The 19,231-nt window shown below is 40.5% G+C and overlaps 1 protein-coding gene across 3 annotated transcripts in view; it reads left to right on the top strand.

Moving 5' to 3' along the window:
• dpy19l3 (dpy-19 like C-mannosyltransferase 3) overlaps positions 1 to 19,231 on the top strand; it is a 102,103-nt gene that overhangs the window by 60,927 nt on the left and 21,945 nt on the right. For 2 of the 3 annotated variants that reach the window (XM_034224548.1, XM_034224547.1), the window contains exons 15-16: positions 3,706 to 3,762; positions 4,044 to 4,126. In XM_034224548.1, the coding sequence (XP_034080439.1) occupies positions 3,706 to 3,762; positions 4,044 to 4,126 (140 nt within the window). The remainder of the gene's footprint in view (positions 1 to 3,705; positions 3,763 to 4,043; positions 4,127 to 19,231) is intronic. The other variant, XM_034224549.1, reaches the window with a different exon arrangement.

The raw sequence follows: 19,231 nt of genomic DNA, 5'->3' as shown, positions 1-19,231 counted from the left end.
GCTGTAACATAACACAGGGAGGCGAGACGAGAGGTAAGAATATATAGTTTATTTGTTTCAACACAACACTAAATGGACACCAGCATCAGGTCGCCGAAGCTGGCGCAGAGAGAGTGCCCAAAGGAGTGAGAGCGACGCAACCGGCTGGGCTCCTCCTTTATCCCGCTTCACCAGGTGTAACTCATCAGATAGGCCTCCGCCACAGGTGCGGCTCATCAGCACCTGAAACAACCTGAACAAACCACACACACACACAAACACACGGCACCCCACGTGATGTGGAGGGGTCGTCACACTTTAATAACTGATAAAAGGCCCTCTCCGCCCAAATAAATGTCCAGCACTTTCTAGTCTCTTCTTAATAACCCAATACACACAATTATCAATCTTTAATTGCAAATATAACATGATATTCAGTATTATGGAGCGTCCACACTACAGCTTAAAAAAAAGCTTGGAGCTGGGCGTGTCTGAAGCTTGGGGATTTTATTCGAGCAACGCGACCAACAACCAATCACATGAATCTCCCGCCCCCGACATACAAAGCAAAAAACCCCGGGGATTTTATGCGAGCAATATATATATAAACTCCCCAAACAGGCAAAAACCTACCAGTTTCACCCACCGTCTCTGCCACCTCCCTCCATGACTGGTTCTTCCGGTTTGTATCCCGGTAGGTGAAGAGGGTCTGGGGTCATACAAAACCGGGTGATTTGCTACGGCGATAATTAGTTTCTCCTCCATCTTTTTTTGAAATATAGAAATGAACGGCGGGATATCTCTCCCAGCTTAGACGCGGTTTGATTGGCTAGGGCTTGAGCTGTCAGATTTTCAGAAACGGGATTTGATTGGCTGGCGCTGGCTACTCCGGCGTCTCCGGCATCAGAAGTTGAACATTGTTCAACTTCTGACGCCAGAGACGGCGGAGACGGACCGCTATGCTACCCACAATTCAGTTCGGCGAAAAGCGAGGCAACGTGACGTCACCCCATTCAAAGTGAATGGGCAGACGCGTTGGAAACTGTTTTTGAAGCTGTCGGCGCTGTATTGTGGACGCAGTGTTACGGCCCCTACACACGGCGGCGTGCGTTGCCGCTTCAACGCTTCTGCCCATTCACTTTGAATGGGGTGACGTCACGATTCGCCGAACTGCATTGTGGGAGCAAAGCGTAGCTTCTCTCGCGGTGCTCGCTGCAAAAGTAAAGCAATGTTCTACTTTTGCCGCCTCGACGGAGGCGTCAGCCAATCAAATCCTGCGTATGCAAATCTGACATTACAAGCGCTAGCCAATCAAACCGCGTGTATGTTGGGAGAGCCAGACCGCAGTTATTTCCCATATGTCAAAAAATGGAGGAGAAAATTATCGTGGCGGTACTATATGACCAGTCCCTCTTTACATACAGGGATACAGGCTCCTCCGGTTTGGGGGAGGTGGGGGAGGTGGCAGAGACAGTGGGTGAAACTGGTAGGCTGTTACGGCCCCTATACACGGCGGCGTGCGTTACCGCTTGGCGGTGGGCGTGTCTGAAGCTTGGGGATTTTTTACGAACAACGCGACCAACAACCAATCACATGAATGTCCCGCCCCGGACATACAAAGCAAAGCATTCATGCTACATCCATGCTGGCTAAATATACTGTCTATGCTTGCTAGCTGTCCATTCAAACGAAGTACACTGGCTATAAACTCCCCAAACAGGCGAAAACCTACCAGTTTCACCCACTGTCTCTGCCACCTCCCCCCATGCCTGGCTCCTCCGGTTTGTATCCCTGTATGTAAAGAGGGACTGGTCATATAGTACCGGGTGATTCCCTAACGCCATGATAATTTCCTCCTCCATTTTTTGACATATGGGAAATAACTGCGGTCTGGCTCTCCCAACATACACGCGGTTTGATTGGCTAGCGCTTGTGCTGTCAGATTTGCTGACGCCTCCGTCGAGGCGGCAAAAGTAGAACATTGCTCTACTTTTGCAGCGAGCACCGCGAGAGAAGCTACGCTTTGCTCCCACAATGCAGTTCGGCGAATCGTGACGTCACCCCATTCAAAGTGAATGGGCAGAAGCGTTGAAGCGGCAACGCACGCCGCCGTGTGTAGGGGCCGTTAGTGTGTGCGTGCATCGAATATTTTTCAAGGCAAAGATACGTTAAACCCACTGCAGCCTTGCACCTCGCCAGGAGAGGTCGCTGTAACTGAAGCTTCGAAAAATTAACCTATTTCCGACACAATTGTCCAAGTGGTTCGATGCTTCATTCAAAGCTTCATTTTGCCATCACTACAGGCAGGACCCAAATGCAGAATAAACAGGAAAAAATACCTTTATTTCAAGGATTTTAAGGAACAAAACAGAACACTACCTCGTGAACACAGTCAACAACAAACAAGGAACCAACAATGACAGACAGAAAAAACAGAACTTAATACACACAAGACTAATCACACAAACAAGACACAGGTGAGGAGGGAGGAGAAAACACAGGGGGAACAAGGTGAACACAATCGGGTAATTAGGTAGGAGGGAAAACAGACAGAAAGCAACAGGCAAGAACACTTTTCAAAATAAAACAGGAAACCAAAGACAGAAAAAGACAAGACAACACACAACACAGACAGATTGTGACAATCATGTAATTAACTGATTTTAACTTTTAAAATACATATAGCAATACATATATATGTTATTGCTTATAAATAGTATCTCCATATTTTTAGGAAATGCTGCAAAATACAATAAATATCTCCACATTTAAATGTTTTGTCTAAAATAATAGAAAAGTCTGACTTAACCGTTTAATGTGTATGATCATACCAGCAAGAGCATTCAAGTAAACCAGCTGAGTAATGTGAGCTGGTCTACTGTCAGATTACTGTCACATCAAAACAAAAATAGGTACGAGTATCAGGATTACATTTTTACTGAAGTAAAAGGATCAGATGTTATCTCTTCTCTGTGAGCTGTACTGTTCTGTAGGCTAATACTTTAAGTGTGAATCTATACGCCTACTGCCTGAATCTGCTTCATGGTTTTCACTTTCTTTGCTTCATTTGTTCTGTTTTTACTTCAGCAGGTGAATCTATATGTTCATAAAACAGTGTGTGTGAGCTTAACTGTGTGTTAAACTAAAATGGAGCATTTTCTGTCAGCTCAGATTTGATTTCTGCTTTTTAAACTGTAGTCTGTGCTCATGTGTTTCAGTGTTGGTGTATGGGCTGCTGCCTGAATATGCTGAAGGAAAGACAGGTTTTCCTATCAATAAAATCTCTGAGCAGAGAGATCTTAAATATCTGTGTCCTCTTTTCTATGGTCACACTGTTCTGTTCTCTTACACAATACACTTAAGTAAAAAACATCTCATTGATATTTATTTTGTATTACTTTTATGCTTTCACACACCTATTACTTTTCTTTTTACAGGTAGCAGGTCATTGTAACCCTCCCAACCCTTACCTTTACTCTTCTTCCTGCATTTCTCTGGTGATAACAATAGCAGGGAGGCCACTAGGTGTCAGTGTGGTCCCCAACATCAGTGCAGCGTTAGAGCAGATAATAAATGGAATCTTGTGAGCAGTGCTGCTGTGTGTGTCGGTTATCTCTGTGTTATCTCCCTCTGCTCTGGTCTTCATTTTGAGCTATATCTCTGTCTGACTCTCCCCATTAAATTCTTTCATTTCATTACAGCCGTTTTCTGTCTCTCATGTTGCAGTTAAGGCTTGTCAGATATGCAGTCCCGCTGCTGGTGATTGCTTGCCTGTATTACAAGGTATGCCATGTACTTGCTGTTACTCATGTTCACTGTGTAGTTGGTGTTATTACCGGGGAAAAAACCATACGAGCAAAGTCGAAAAATAAAATGAGGAAGAAAATGAGTAATTGATAACCTGAAATTATTGCTTTCCTATTATTTATCTTTCAGTGGTAAGAGTCAAAATGGCTGTTATATTCTTTACATTATTCAAATGTATTTGAGTAGTGTTTTTTTACGGCCTTAATGGATGCTAACTGTGGCTTTTCCATCACTTGTCTTTGTTTGTTTCTCTCTAGTTCTGGCCTAAGCTGATGGAGGAGTTATCTGAGCTGAGGGAGTTTTATGATCCAGACACTGTGGAGCTCATGACCTGGATTAGGTACACACACACAAACACACACATGCACACACGCACAAATCCGGAGCATGCAACCAATAGAAGCAAATCTGATTATCTTGTTTCAGCAGATCAAGTTTCACTTTGTCTGATGTCCTTGATTAGTCAAAGTGTGTGTGTGAGCGCTTGGATGTGTGTGTGTGTACATGTGTATCGCTTGTTTGCGGGGGAATCTGGCCAGTGAGTGAGTGATGAGAGCCGATGGGCCCCCATGAATAAGACTGGGGGGTGCTGGAGAGGACCCAGCTGTTGGCAGAGCTGCACCCACCTCGGGGTCTCCTCGCCTGGCTTTCACTCAGCGGCGTCCCCCTGATGGAATCAGAGACTTGGAATGGCTCTGTACTGTATCTGTGTGTGTGTGTGTGTGTTGTGTGTGTGTGTGTGTGTGTGTGTGTGTGTGTGTGTGTGTGTGTGTGTGTGTGTGTGTGTGTGTGCACGTCTGTGTGTGGGTGTGTAGCTCAGCAGACTAAATTGAATAGCATGTAGCTATGGAACAAAAGTCTGGACAAGGACACGTCACATCCCGCGCTGCCCACACTAATATTGGTTGTCACTTATCTCTGAACAGACTTTATGGAGGTTGATTGTTCTCAATAGTATTTGTGTGAACAGACATGTGTAATTGAGAAATGTAAGACCCCTACCACAATGCAAAAAAAAGTATATTTTTGTTTCTGGAGAGCACGTGATAGCTGATGACGTGAGAGCATGCACTTTTGTTACTACTAACCTGAACGAATAAAAGTCAGTTTTAAAAAGTCATTGTAAACATTGGTTTAAAATTGGTATTAAGAAGATATTATTGACAGAGACACATTATAAAGACATTTTGACAAATCAATTTCATTTAAGAGTAGCCAGTCAGTGTAATTACGTTTCGGCGTATATTTGTTAAAAAGTGCTGCCTTAAGCACTTTTTAAAGATAGACACAGGTTAAGGCTATTTTATTATGTGATAACGTCCTGGTTCAGTGTCAACGACGAATGTAATCCAGCCTGTCATAACACTCTCCAAGTAACAGCCACAAAAGTTCACCAAAGTGTTTGTGCTCATACCAAAGTTCTTGACACACCTCAGAACGTTTCTGTTGTGCCTTCTGCAGTTGTTCTCATCGCAGTTTGTTGTTAGATCTTCAGCTTCTCTCCCGTCAGGGTTCCAGCAAATCGTAAAAAGTGTTGGGGCATCAAATGGATGGTTTTAATCTTTATTACAACTTCTTCAATCCATCTTTTGAACGTCCTAAAAAAAGACGCTATATTGGAAGTTGCATTTTTGCAATTTGAGTACAAAAAGTAATCGGTAACATTTATCTGTTAGATAATTCACTTTATGCCTCTAGCATTAATCCCACAGGAAATTCACTGATATTAAATGTTGTATTAACTCTTCTCGTGTTACATTTTTGTTCACATTTAAAAGGAAATTATCCTAATGTTTCATTGGATAATCAACCTATATATCGTATGTGTATATATATATATATATATATATATATAGATACTGTATACTCACTCGTCATTCACTCATCAAGTGAAGACATTAGAATTATAAATAACAAAAGATAATGTTTTATTTTGTATATATATTTTTATTTAATTAATAGTCTTTTTTCATTTAACATATATATATATATATATTTTTTTATATTCATATTTTGACTATGATGTACTTTTGTATATCAGTGTAAATTAGGAGTAAAGCAGTGAGATAGGCGACTAGCATTGTGGCTCTGAGGCAGCTGTCGTCAACCAATTGGAAAGCAGCAGCCTCTGTATGAACATGTGTGAATGGGTGAATGCTGAATAAAAAGTCATTGTAAAAGAACTTTGAGCTCAGTCCAGTTACCATTTTCCATAAACAAAGAGAGACCTCTGATATGATGGCGTAATCAGCTGGCCGAGGTTAGCCACTACACAAAAAGTTTAATAAAGGAATGGGAAAAAATGTGTGTCATTCTGTTACAGCAAAAGATCAATGCTCCCATTTTCTTCATTGAAATCAAATGTTTTGCTTAGAGTCCTCACACATGCTTGAAACTGGGTGAGCTAAGACAGTTTTTTACAGCTGATATGAATGGCTGAATGAATAAGATTTCTGAGTGCCATTATTTTCAACTAGTGAAAATCTTTTCCGGGGGAACAAATCGTTTGACTGTGTCTGTGTTTTCCTTCATGTCGTTCTTGTCATCAAACATATTTCAGACAAGATTCTGATGATTGGCAAACACTCTATTGAAACAAAATGCTAATTAGACCCAATTTAGACTGAGGTCCTTCCCATAGATAATCCCTGTACTTCACTGAATAAGTCATGATTCAAAGCTCATTATTTCCATGTTATCATCATCGTCAGCATGATGACACTGAGTGGACCAGATGGGATTTTTTAAGAAATTGACAATTTTGGTCTAATCCTATTAGACACATAGTGGAATGGTGCTTAGAGAGAGAAGGAGAGATGGATAGCGAGGCGGAGGAGAGCTTGGGATTGTGAATGTATTTGTGCGTGTGACATGGGTTCCCTTCCCTCCGGAGATAATCCCATTAGGCTCTGAGGATTAGGGCCTGCCTACAGGTACCTTGGTTGGGGCTGAGAGCGGGGCGGAGCGCTAAACTGCTTGCTGCTGCGCTAATTACATTTCAGATGAAAGTGTTAAGATGGAGGAAAGGGCTTCATGTTACGCCGTATTCTCCTGCTGAATGAGGCCGAGGCTATTTAGTTTAACATGGATATATCTTGGGAGATCGTCAATCTGTGGCATACAGTAATGAGGGGAAGAACACATGTGGAGGAGAGGACACATCTAGGCCTGGTAGCGTATTTATGTAAAGCTGTCAGGGACTCGTTGTGGTAATTCTAGCTGCAGGGGATGCATGTATGAATCATGTACCACTAATAAAGGTTGCAGAAAAGGATTTCATGTTGTTGCTAAAGTGGGACCTTTATCTGATTTGACCGCGTAAATGACTTTAACAAGATAAAAAATCATCTAATTTTCAGAATTTGTATTTATACAAAGAGTATCCGAATCAAGATCAGGTTTAGGAAAGGATAAAGATATTAGTTGAAACTAGGATAAGGATTAGATTAGCTAATGAGACATGTGCTACTAATGTGTGTTAAAGAGGCCCTTTTGGGTTTTCCCATTGGTGTGTTATATAGGTTTTTGTGCATGTAAATAGGCCTGTCACGATAATTAATTTTGTTGGACGATACATTTTCCCGGAGATTAATGCGATAAACGATAATATTGTCAGCACCATTGTGAGACCCTTTTAGACCACTGACATAATGATAATATATAATAATAATTCAAGTACATCCTTTCAAACTGAACTTTTTATTGAACATTCAACATTGCAAATGAAATGTGAAATAATATTCAAATATATAAATTATATATAATAAATAAAACAAATACATTAAATTATAAAAAATTAATTAAAATCACACAACCAAAACAATAAATTAAATAGACTCTAACCATCTATCAATCAATAAATCAATATATATATAAAAATAAATATCATATCATATCCAAATCTGTATTGCAAAGATTTCGAGCAAGGAACACCAACATGTCGGGCAAATGCATCTTTGATTGCAAACTTTAGGGAAGGTGGGGGCTCTCCATCTCCAGCTGCCGTGTTTGCTCCCAGCTGGGAAAACGGAATGGGGTGGTTGTGTTTCAGGTGCAGTTTAAGGTTGGTCGTATTGCTAGCTTTTGTTGCTACCTTTTTAAAACAAATGCGACACATGGCCCGGCTCATTCAAGTCCGTAGGTTCACCTCGTTGATTTGGCTTAAATCCAGGCCCGGTTCCAGAACAAAATGACTCAGGGTGCATCTGAGATTAGAGAGGGTGCAGTGGTAAAGTGCTATTTTTATAAGTGGGGAGTGGACCTAACACCCTCTAGGAGGGTCCTCACCTCCTCTAAGGGGGTCCGGGGGCATGGTCCCCCGGGAAGATTTTTTTTTAAATATTGAAGTTAAAAGCATCAATCTGGTGCACTTTGAGAGCAACATTAAGAGATCTATGGATGTGTTCTTTGCTTGATTCATGCCTTCCCAGTCCCTTATCACGTACAAGAGCATGGCGCCAGTTGTTGTAGCCCGTTGTGGTGAAGGCATCTGACTTACTTGAACCGAAATGTCTACATGCATGGCAGAAGATGGCATCTTTTTACATGAATATTCCAGCCAATCTCTGTTTTGAAACCATGAGCTGCAAAATGAGCGCCTTACCCCACTGTACACGCGAGTTGGGTACTTTTTTAAATATACCTGGGCAGGCTCTGTTTTGCCGAGGTCCTCTGGGACTTGTGGGGCGCCGAGGGGTGGCGGTGTTTGGGGCAACGAAGACGGCTGCGGCTGCTCTGCCTCCGTGGGCGAGGCGGGCAAAGCCGGCGAGTCGGGCGGGAGGACGTTAGTGTCCACGACAGTGAGAACAAACGTAACGTAATGTCCCCATGATCTGAACTGTTATTACCTGCAGTAGATGCAGTGTTACTGCTGGCGATTAGGGCTGGTTGTTTTAACCATTTTCTGATATCCATCACTGACTGCTGTGTAAGCACCTTGCAGATGACGAACGGGCAGCGGCACAGGTCACGCGCACCTGACATAATAACGTTACTTACCGTTTAAATTGACCAAATAAATGCAGCAAACAATGTTACACAATTACAATTTATTTTATTTCAACTAAATTATTCTTATTATTATTACTACTATTATTATTATTATTATTATTATTATTATTATTATATATGTAATATTTTTCACTTTTCATTTTTTTTCTTTCACTTTTCATTTTTCAAATGAGGGTGCATAACGACTCAACTGAGGGTGCAATGCACCCTTATGCACCCCCGTAGAACCGGGCCTGCTTAAATCCAAAATATTCCCACACCGGAGATGGAATTAGGTTTTGCAACCAATTCCATTTAACTTCAAATTCCCCTCGAGTAACAGTCACACGTTGTCTCCTGCTTGTCACTATATTATTCATTTGGCTGCTACGCTGTGTCCTGACCTGGCTGTGTCATGGGCTGTGTGTGAGCCCTGCCCCTCACAGCGCTGCTGGCCGGCAGCCACAGTGCGCCTGGCTAAAATGCTGGTCACATTGTTATGTAAACAAACACGCATGTAAACGGCAATTTATGGAGGTCAGAAAAGTTATCGAGTTCATTTTTATTTATCGTATGATAAGTAAATTAATTGCTTATTGCGACAGGCTTACATGTAAATGGTCTGCAAAGGCTAACATCGGTGTGTTCCAGAGGGAGTTTCTCTCCCACACACGGCCTTATGATAATCCCCTCATCATAAGGGTCCCTATTACACTATGCAGGACAGTGGGTCATGACCTGGACTCGACATGTTTGAAGAACTAAGGGCTAGGTGAAGGTGATAACAACCGTCTGTACTTTGAACAACCAACCAAGTTTCCACTTGATAAGAGCAGCTCCTCAGCTCAGCTGTAGGCTGATACTCCTCTCTAAATGGACAGTCGATAAATCAATAGCAATTCCTAGTCGTTCCACTGCCTCCAGCCTTGAGTTATAGTTGTGAGCGTGCAGTTTAAAAAGCCACCAACATGGCCTCTGTCTGACCCATATGCGATCTGCCTCTCTGCTCCTTTGAATTTGCACACTTGTATTGCAAAAGCAGTATCCATCAACGGTAGGCTATAAAAAATCCAGAAGTGCTGATTAGCAGCAGGTTTTGACATATGAACTAGATGTCTGGCACAGAGCGTTCAGGGCAGTGCGGTGCTACATGTGCAGCATTCACAGGAGCCGCTCACTCTCAGGCACATGTTTGATGTAAAGAGGCTCCAGACTACAGGCTCACAGATAACCACAGCACAAACTCAGCTCTGTTATCTCACTGCAGAGCTCTGAGGCTGCAGTGGGAGTAGGTGCCACAGCTGACATTTCAGAGTACAGATGAGAGTCAGGAGCAGCTTGTATTTCGTTTTCAATTTCTCAATTCAAAAGTTATTATTGGAGTACATGCCAATTTTGGATATTAGGATCAAATAGCTGAATCTGTGACAATATGGCTGATCTATTACATTCAGTTACATGTTTAAATACTGGATGCATTGGCACTTTGGGATTCCTTTTAGCAATGAAAGGTGCTTTACAAATACAATTTATTATTATTATTATTAGTTTCTAGAATTATACGTTCAGTTCAATTGTTTCACTGCATTAAGAATGTTTCACTCTTAGATTTTAATAACTGTTCAAGATATTTAACCTTGATGTTGCTTAACAACGTATTATGTTAAAGATAAATAACAATTCAGTAATTGTATATGCATAAATTGTATATATCTATCCTTTTTAAATGTTGTGAGCTCAATTCTTTTTAATTTTGTTTAACTTTATCTTTGTCAGAGTCTTTGAGAACTTGTAAAAGGGCTTGATAAATAACATGTATTATTAGTTGTATTATTATTATTATTATTTAAGGCTCGAAACTAACTATAATTTCCATATTCATTCAATATGCATATTATTTAATGGAATAAGTGTTCAAAAGTACGACAACTCCACAATTGAGCATTTAAAAACAGCTTTTTCTGACATTTTGCATGAATGCATATATCATCTTTAACAATATATCAAAGTAGTTGGCAATATTCCTCTGTCAATCGACACAAAAATATTTGTTACATTTTGTTTCACAAAGTAAGCTATCATTAAGTCAAACCAATGGTACCTTACACATGGAAGAGAACCATCCCAGTGTCTACCACACAGTAAGGCATACAGCTCATTCATTAAACACCAGTATCCAAATTGGTACACGATATTGTCCAACACCCAAAGCTTAGATATCGGTATAGGGACTGACAATGTCGAAAAAGACCGATGCAGCCATATATCGGAGGGTACTCATAAGATTTGTGTCGTGTTCATTGGCACTAAAAGTTTGACACTATATGAGGCAGAAATATATCGTTAAACAAATAAATTCCTCCTCTCTTTCCTCTCTTGTTTCCCCATCTAACAGCATTCATCATACACATTTCACCACATACAGAGGTCATTTGATAATAGCAGCGTCTTGAGGTTCTCTGTAGTCTGAGATAATATTTTTTGAAGGATTCCTTGTTTTTCTTCTTCCCCCCTCGCTCCTCTTGTGGCTTCAGATATACAGTCTGTGGTCGAGAATGATGAAGGCTGCGGTGGAAATAATTAATGAGAGCTTTGACAGCAGTTTTGCTGCGAAATTCAGGGGAGTCATCTAGCTGCTCGGCATGGAGACCCGTTCAGAGAGGGATCAAAGGAAAAAGTCAGCAGATTTGACTGAAACACTGACTCAGTTTATCGCACAAGCTCATGCTGAAACACAAAAATAGGTAATTTGTCAGGGCCTTCTAAAACACCATTAGCACCGTTCCAAAAATTACTCGGATAACATTTTCTGACAGCAAAAAAGTACCAACATTGACACAACACTGCAAAAAGGTTATCAGGCAAGTCCAAAAGACAAATGAATACACCAATGAATATTGCTGATAGAACAATTAAAATGGTGTGTTAACAGAAAGATAAATCGCCTTCAGCCATCACGCGGCAGATACACACATTGTTCACTTTCCAAACATTGCGATCAAAGGCAATTTTGCTGCATTCATGTGGTTCCAGAATAATCAGAGAATGTGTTCCCCACATCAACGCCCTCAAGTTGGGACAACGAAGGAAGAATGAATAATTATCAAAATAAATGTTAATTATGATACTTAATATAGTTATTAATTATATTCATTCATATGGCTTGATTACACCTTAGTGGTGATGTCATATGTCTCAGCTTCCAAATACTGTGACCATTGTTTTTTGTAGATGTTTGTCCTCAAGCAGAATTAAATGTCTTCTTGGTTAAGGCACAGGAAGTGGCTTGGGATTTTCACAATAAAAGAGGAACATGTCAAATAAGAATCTACAGCTCAATTGCCATAATATGGAGTGTCAACATCAATTTGAAAATCTTTTGGTTATTCAATCAGTTGCTTTTTTTTTTCTTCCACGTGTCCATGTATGCCCAGACCATAGACTGTATGGACGTAGTGTCTGTGACGTCACCCATAGGATTCTGCAGAGTTGCCGAGAAGCCCTTAGTAGGCGGAGTCGGCCACTAACGTCTCGACAAGTCTACATTCATAATCAAACGAAACAATCTGCAAGAGAATTAGCTATTTTGTGTTATTCTTTATGCTTGTCATTCACACGTTAATAAAATAAAGATAAGTAGGCTACCGATACATAGCAGAACAATTGTGGCGATGTTCAGTTTAATAAGCCTTGTTCAATATAATTTATTTAGCTAATACTACAGCGGGCTGCAGGCGAACCAATTCCGCGTTTCGCTGTATTCCATGATCTCCAGTTATAACGCCGGACTCCGCCGCCGGGACGCCGGCCGGAGCTAACGGAGCCGCAGCTTGCGGCCGGAGCTAGCTCCCTGCGGCTCCGTTAGCTCTGGCCGGCGGACTCCAGCATTATGGGCGTATAGACAATAAAAGTCTTACCCAAGGCTGAATCATAAACTAAACTATATATATATACACTTTATAGAACAATTCACTCAACAATTAATAATCATGAAGGTGGAATCTAACTATATCCGGAATAATTTGTATTGCATCCAGGGGTAGAAAAGTGTTTATTTCAGCTGTAAAGTTGGGCATTTTAACATGGGGGTCTATGGAAATGCATCCTTTCTGCAGTCATCGCCTATCGGCCAATAGATAAACTGCAGTTTGTGGCACTTCCTTATTGGCCTCCCGGCTCTGCCCCAGAGTTTGCCGCTTGGCCCAGACATGCAATAAAGAAAACTGAGCACCAGCCTCTTCAGGTGACACGTCCTTACTAGCTGAAGTTATATTGTTAATAACACAACAGTAGCACTGCAGGTAATGTTCATCATGTTTACAGCCGAACACTGCTGTGGCAACACTATATAAACTCTCGTAACAGTAGCTGAAGCATTTGTGAAGGTGTTTTGAGAGGACAGTCATTATTAAAAGCCATAAACAATGCTTATTCTAAGTGTTAATTCCAGTAACTAATGCTGTCATTGTCCTGGCTTGGGGTGTCTTCATTGTTCATCCTGTCAGGATAAAGGTTAAGCTCTTAGGTCACTAGATAAATCTGGTGCAAATAGAGCTCATCCCTCTCTTTCCAGAACTGTCTCATTGTGCCTATTTATCTTTCTAATTCAAACTAATGACCTAATCCACTCTTGGAAACACGTGTCACGATTCATCTGTATATCAATCCTTCTGTAAAAAAAACACGTCATCTCTGTGTGAAAGTGTACTACCCTCACTGTTTGAAAAAAAATCCTCTGCTAGTGTTTTGACTGACTCAATCTGTCGCTCCCTTAATTGTCTTCCTGTCACACTGCTACTTGTCGTTATTTAAATTGTCTAAATTCGCCGCATTTCGCCTCATCCTTAAATGTTGAAAGCTCTGTGATCTTGTTTGTGTGTGTGTGTCCAACCCAGTCTCACGGCATTTCGTGTTGTAGTCACAACATTTAATCTATTGATTCGTGTTCACCAACACGATTTTACCCTTTTTTTCGTGTCACACAGAACGATTTTAAAAGCAATGTATTTATATTGGTAGTGTGTTTTGTGCCTGCACCACGTCTTTTTGTCCGGTCGGGTCTTGGAAGACCGGAAGCTATGTGGTTCATAAAAACATGTTCTTACTCAATATCAAGCCACGATTATTGTTTTTATTTTAAATCGTATAATGTCTGACTTTTCATGCCGTCCGCGAGGAAAATAAATGGGGCTCAGAGCCTCAGAATACTGAAATCTGTATTTTTTCTGTCGCTATCTTCATTTTTGACACAAGAAGGTAAAGCTCAGTACAACTTATAGAGGAGGGAAATTAGGTGAACAAAATGTTACAATTAACTTCCATGAATTAAAACACACTGCAAAAGTATTTGAAAAAAACACAGTGGTAAAGCTTACCATGCCTTATTGTCTATTATACTCTAAATGGGAGCATATTGTATCAAATGAACATCATGCTGCCCTAAAGTATAGACTTGAGACCATAAATGATTTGGAAAGTTTTAGTGAGGTAAAGAATAAAGTTAAAAGTAGGCGAGATTTCTCATCGATTTTTATATAATTGGACATTTTGGAGTCGCCCTCTTCTGGCCATTAAAGAGTTAAAGTCACTTTATTGTCAATCTTCTGTGTGTGAGATACAGACAGGGAGATCCAAATACTGTTTCTCACAATCCAGAGGAAGACAACATTTAATTATTTTATATATATATATATATATATATACATATATGTATATAATATTCATACATACACACCTGTACATTTATATATATATTTAAATATATATATACATATATATTCACTTCTGCATGGTCTTTATTTTTCGACCCATAGTTTGCTGCTGGGCAATGAACACAAATACTGGCATTACTCCGACAACAGTCTTTATAGTTGTTATCAAAAATCTAATCTCGAACAGTAACGAGTACAGCAGGCACATTTGAGATGTTTCCCATGTAGAGGTGACATTATATAAACACAGAAATGTGAGGAAAATAAGAAAATCCTACTTGAAACGTGCATCAAATCGTTTATGGCCCACTAAGTATGTTAATGAACTTGGTTTGATCTTAAATTGGATTGCCAGTCTATTTTCAATTATCATAGGGTAATTCCCCAATATACCCATTTAAGGTCAGCAGCTCTAACTGCCGTGTGCAAAGCACAAACTAACAAGCCACTGACATTTGCCAGGTAATGTTGAACTCAGACAAAAGAGAAAAGAAAGGAAAGGGAAAGCCACTTAAGTGCAGTGAAAGGAAATAAAACATGCTTCTACAGAGCACCGCAGGCCATGATTATTGTGAACACATTTCAGATGTATTTGAATTATGTGCCACTTGCTGTTTCTATGCATTTATTGGTACATTGCAAAAATAAGATTTTATATTCCTGTAGAACATTTCCTTCAAAGCAATTATATGTATTCAATATTCTCACCTAAAGAAATACTCAACACAATGATTGAACACATCCTGATAACATCATAATTAAACTTCGCCCTATAGTTATCGTGGGAGCCAAATGTAAGGGTTCTTTGGGAGGCAATATTTTTTGTTGACAGCAATTATACCGCAACATTGAACCACAACTCTCATCGCAATATGCATCACACTTGCACTTGCCATCGCATAATTCAAGGTGATTGATATAGGGATGTGTTGTATCTTTGCCGTTTTTTTTCATGTTTTAAATTGATAAAACGAACGGAAGGAGTGGAGAGGTTTGGTTGTGGACTGCCTACACCCGCAATAGTAATATTTACTAAAATGGGCTTAAACGCAACATAATGCAACTCTATCAAACCTTAAGTCAGTTTTTAAAGCTCACAGTTAAAAAACTAAACTTACTTTTCTTCGGCCGATTTATTCATGGGATTGTTTTTAAAAATTGAGCATTATGGGTGCTTCCCCTGGACAAATTAGGACAATGCCCCAATGTAAACACAAATTAAACTTAGCTCTTGTGTCCGTCCCATGATTCGTATCCCCTCCAAATTATAATAGCTTCTTCCTTGGCCCATGCTACACCCTTGAAGCAGTTAAAGGAAAATCAAACAATTGTTTTAGCAGATGGACAGATAATATAAACCTGCTTAAAGGGGACCTATTATGCAAAATCCACATTTTCCTGTCTGTTATCAATCAATCAATCAATCAATGTTTATTTATATAGCCCAATATCACAAATGTTACATTTGTCTCAGTGGTCTTCACAATGTGTACAGAATATCAGTATGACAATACGACACCCTCTGTCCTTAGACCCTCACATCGTACAAGGAAAAACTTCCGGAGAAAACCCACAGTTTAAAGGGAAAAATGGGAGAAACCTCAGGGAGAGCAACAGAGGAGGGATCCCTCTCCCAGGACGGACAGACGTGCAATAGATGCCGTGTGTAAATTGAAAAGATAATACATTTGCAACATAGGTAGTCCAAATGTTTGGAAATGCATGTGTGTATAATAGGAAGATGAATCCACAAGGATATCCATCCAGGACCTATGATCCAGGACCACAGCCACGACTCAAGATCCAGGGCTCGCGATCCAGGACACTGGACCGCAGGATCATCCATGTCTCCGGATCCCGGCGTATATAGACACCAAAAAGAAAGACATTTGGGGAAGCTGGGTTAATCGGAACATGAGAGTACACAGGTATAGACAGAGAGAAGGAAGAAGTAAGATGTCCCCCGACAAACTAAGCCTATATCAGCAAAACTAGGGGCTGAATCTAATCAGCCCTAACTATAAGCTTTATCAAAAAGGAAGGTCTTAAGCGCACTCTTAAAAACGGATAGGGTGTCTGCCGCCCGAACACAAACTGGAAGCTGATTCCACAAATGTGGAGCTTGATAAGAAAAGGCTCTGGCTCCCATTGTACTTTTAGAGACTCTAGGAACAACCAACAACCCTGCATTCTTGGAACGCAATGCCCTAATAGGACAGTAGGGTATAATGAGTTCTTTAAGGTAAGATGGCGCCTGCCCATTAAGGGCTTTGTAGGCGAGAAGAAGAATTTTAAATTCTATCCTGTGTTCTATAGGGAGCCAGTGTAAGGCAGCCAGAACAGGAGTAATGTGGTCCCTTTTCCTAACTCTGGTTAGTACACGAGCTGCAGCATTTTGAATCAGCTGAAGCGACTTGACTGACTTCTTGGTACTCCCTGATAATAAGGAGTTACAATAATCCAGCCTTGAAGTAACAAATGCATGGACTAGTTTCTCTGCATCGTTTTGAGGCAAGATATGCCTGATTTTTGCAATGTTACGTAGATGGAAGTAGGCGGTCCTTGAAATTGATTTTATGTGGGCGTTAAAGGATAAATCCTGATCAAATATAACACCAAGATTCCTTACAGTCTCACTGGAGGCCAAATTAATGCCATCCATAGTTAGTATATCTTTAGATAATTTGTTTCGTAGATTCTTCGGGCCGAGTACAATAACTTCAGTTTTGGTCGTGTTTAACATAAAAAAATGTAAGGTCATCCACGTTTTTAAGTCCTTAAGGCAGTCTTGAATTTTATTTAGATGATTAATTTCATCAGGCTTGATTGATAAATATAGTTGAGTATCATCCGCATAACAATGAAAATGTACAGAATGATTCCTTATAATATTGCCTAACGGAAGCATATATACTGTGAACAAAATAGGTCCGAGCAATGAACCCTGTGGCACTCCATGGCTAACTTTGGTTTGCGTGGAAGATTCATCGTTAACACGTACAAAATGAGAGCGTTCAGATAGATAGGACATTTACTTTTATTAGGTTTTACCTTAAATTGTCCTTCGGCAGACACACACACCGTTAATATTGGGTATTTTATTGGGTTCGGATTCCTATGGATGACTGCTTAGGAGAGAACGCAGAGAAGCGTGTAAGACTGCGACTCCGCCTCCTGGTCTCAACTATTATATTATTAGGGCCGGGACTTTAACGCGTTAATTAAGATTAATTAATTACACAAAAATTAACGCATTAAAAAAATTAACGCATTTTAATCGCACTTATTTTTGCACCGCGGAACGTTTCTCACTGGATGAGTTTCAGGCGTACCGATTATACTGGAGCACCAACTAACGTTCATGACTTCAGACAACAACAAACCACAGTGAAAAACAGTGGGAAATGTTGTTTTGAAAAACGGACGGATGGAAGCGTCGATAAGAGCATATCACCGCAGCACATCAAGCCTCAAGTATCACCTCAATGCAAAACATATAGCAGCTAGCGTGGACGTTAGCCTCTTTTATCGCGTTCACACCAAAAAGAGCCGGTACTAAAATGTGTTCATGAGAACCTTTTTACCCCCACGAAAGTCCCTGCTAGAGAGCAGAGAGCTGCTAGAGAGCAGGGACTTTCGTACGGCTCTCTTGTGAGAAAAGAGCTATATTTCTGATTGGCTGGGCGGATTGCAAACCACGCCCCGTAAAACTCCCAAAAAGTTTTGTGAAGCCGCCATTTTATTATCCTCGCATTAGCATTATTAGCATTAGCCCAGCGCAGAAACGCAGAGAGACTAACTTATGGCAACACAAAATAAAACATGGGAGCGGTGGAGATGAGGAGGTGTCGGCGTTCTGGCGATTTACTCGGAAGGCTGCTGGGACTCCCAGCAGCTTCTACTGAAGCCAGTCCCCAACTCCGGGGACTTCCGGCCGGGGACTTTGGGCGGCAGTATACGACGTGAAGTGGTTTGCTGCCTGCCAGTAAACCCAATGCAGAAGAAGAAGAAGTGACGTCAGCGGCTTCATTTGCCTAATCCTCCCCCAGGTTCAAAGAGTTCTCATGAACTAAGTTCTCATGAACCTTTGTGGGAAAAGTACTGCGGTGTGAATGCGCCTAATGGTATACTAAAATCCATGTGAAAAAAATTGCTTCTCACTGTTCTTAGGTCAAATATTTATATGTGATTAAAAATGCGATTAATTTCGATTAATTAATTACAAAGCCTCTAATTAATTAGATTAATTTTTTTAATCGAGTCCCGGCCCTATATATTATACATAAACATGTGTCCCCTCTGTGTAAAGAGATTCTGAAAGTTTCAGGAAAAAAAATCCACTCACTTTTTGTCCTGATCAATTTATATAAAAACCTGTCTGAAAATGAGCTGATCAGATTTTGGCCACTTTATGATGTCATAACGATTTTTTGCATTAGCCAATAACCAACCAAGGTAACACCCGCCCACCTTATTACCTGGATCTCCTCCTAGAGCACCATTGTGTTCTTTTTAACCAAATCTCTCTCAGAGGGGCGTGGGGAGGGGCTCCTTATTTTCATCTAAAGTAACAGACAGAGAATCAGCACTTTGGAAACAGGGCTGAAACAGAGGGGATTATGGGATGCTGCAATGATCTGTTTGGTATTTCGAGCCAAACACTTCAGAGACATGTTTTGTATATATCTGAGACCTATAATATATTGATGAAAAACAGTATAATAGGGGACCTTTAAATATACACT

The sequence above is a fragment of the Gymnodraco acuticeps genome, unplaced genomic scaffold (genome assembly GCF_902827175.1).
Source record: "Gymnodraco acuticeps unplaced genomic scaffold, fGymAcu1.1, whole genome shotgun sequence".
Classification (NCBI taxonomy): Eukaryota; Metazoa; Chordata; class Actinopteri; order Perciformes; family Bathydraconidae; genus Gymnodraco; species Gymnodraco acuticeps.
This window is presented reverse-complemented; position numbering and strand designations above follow the sequence as displayed.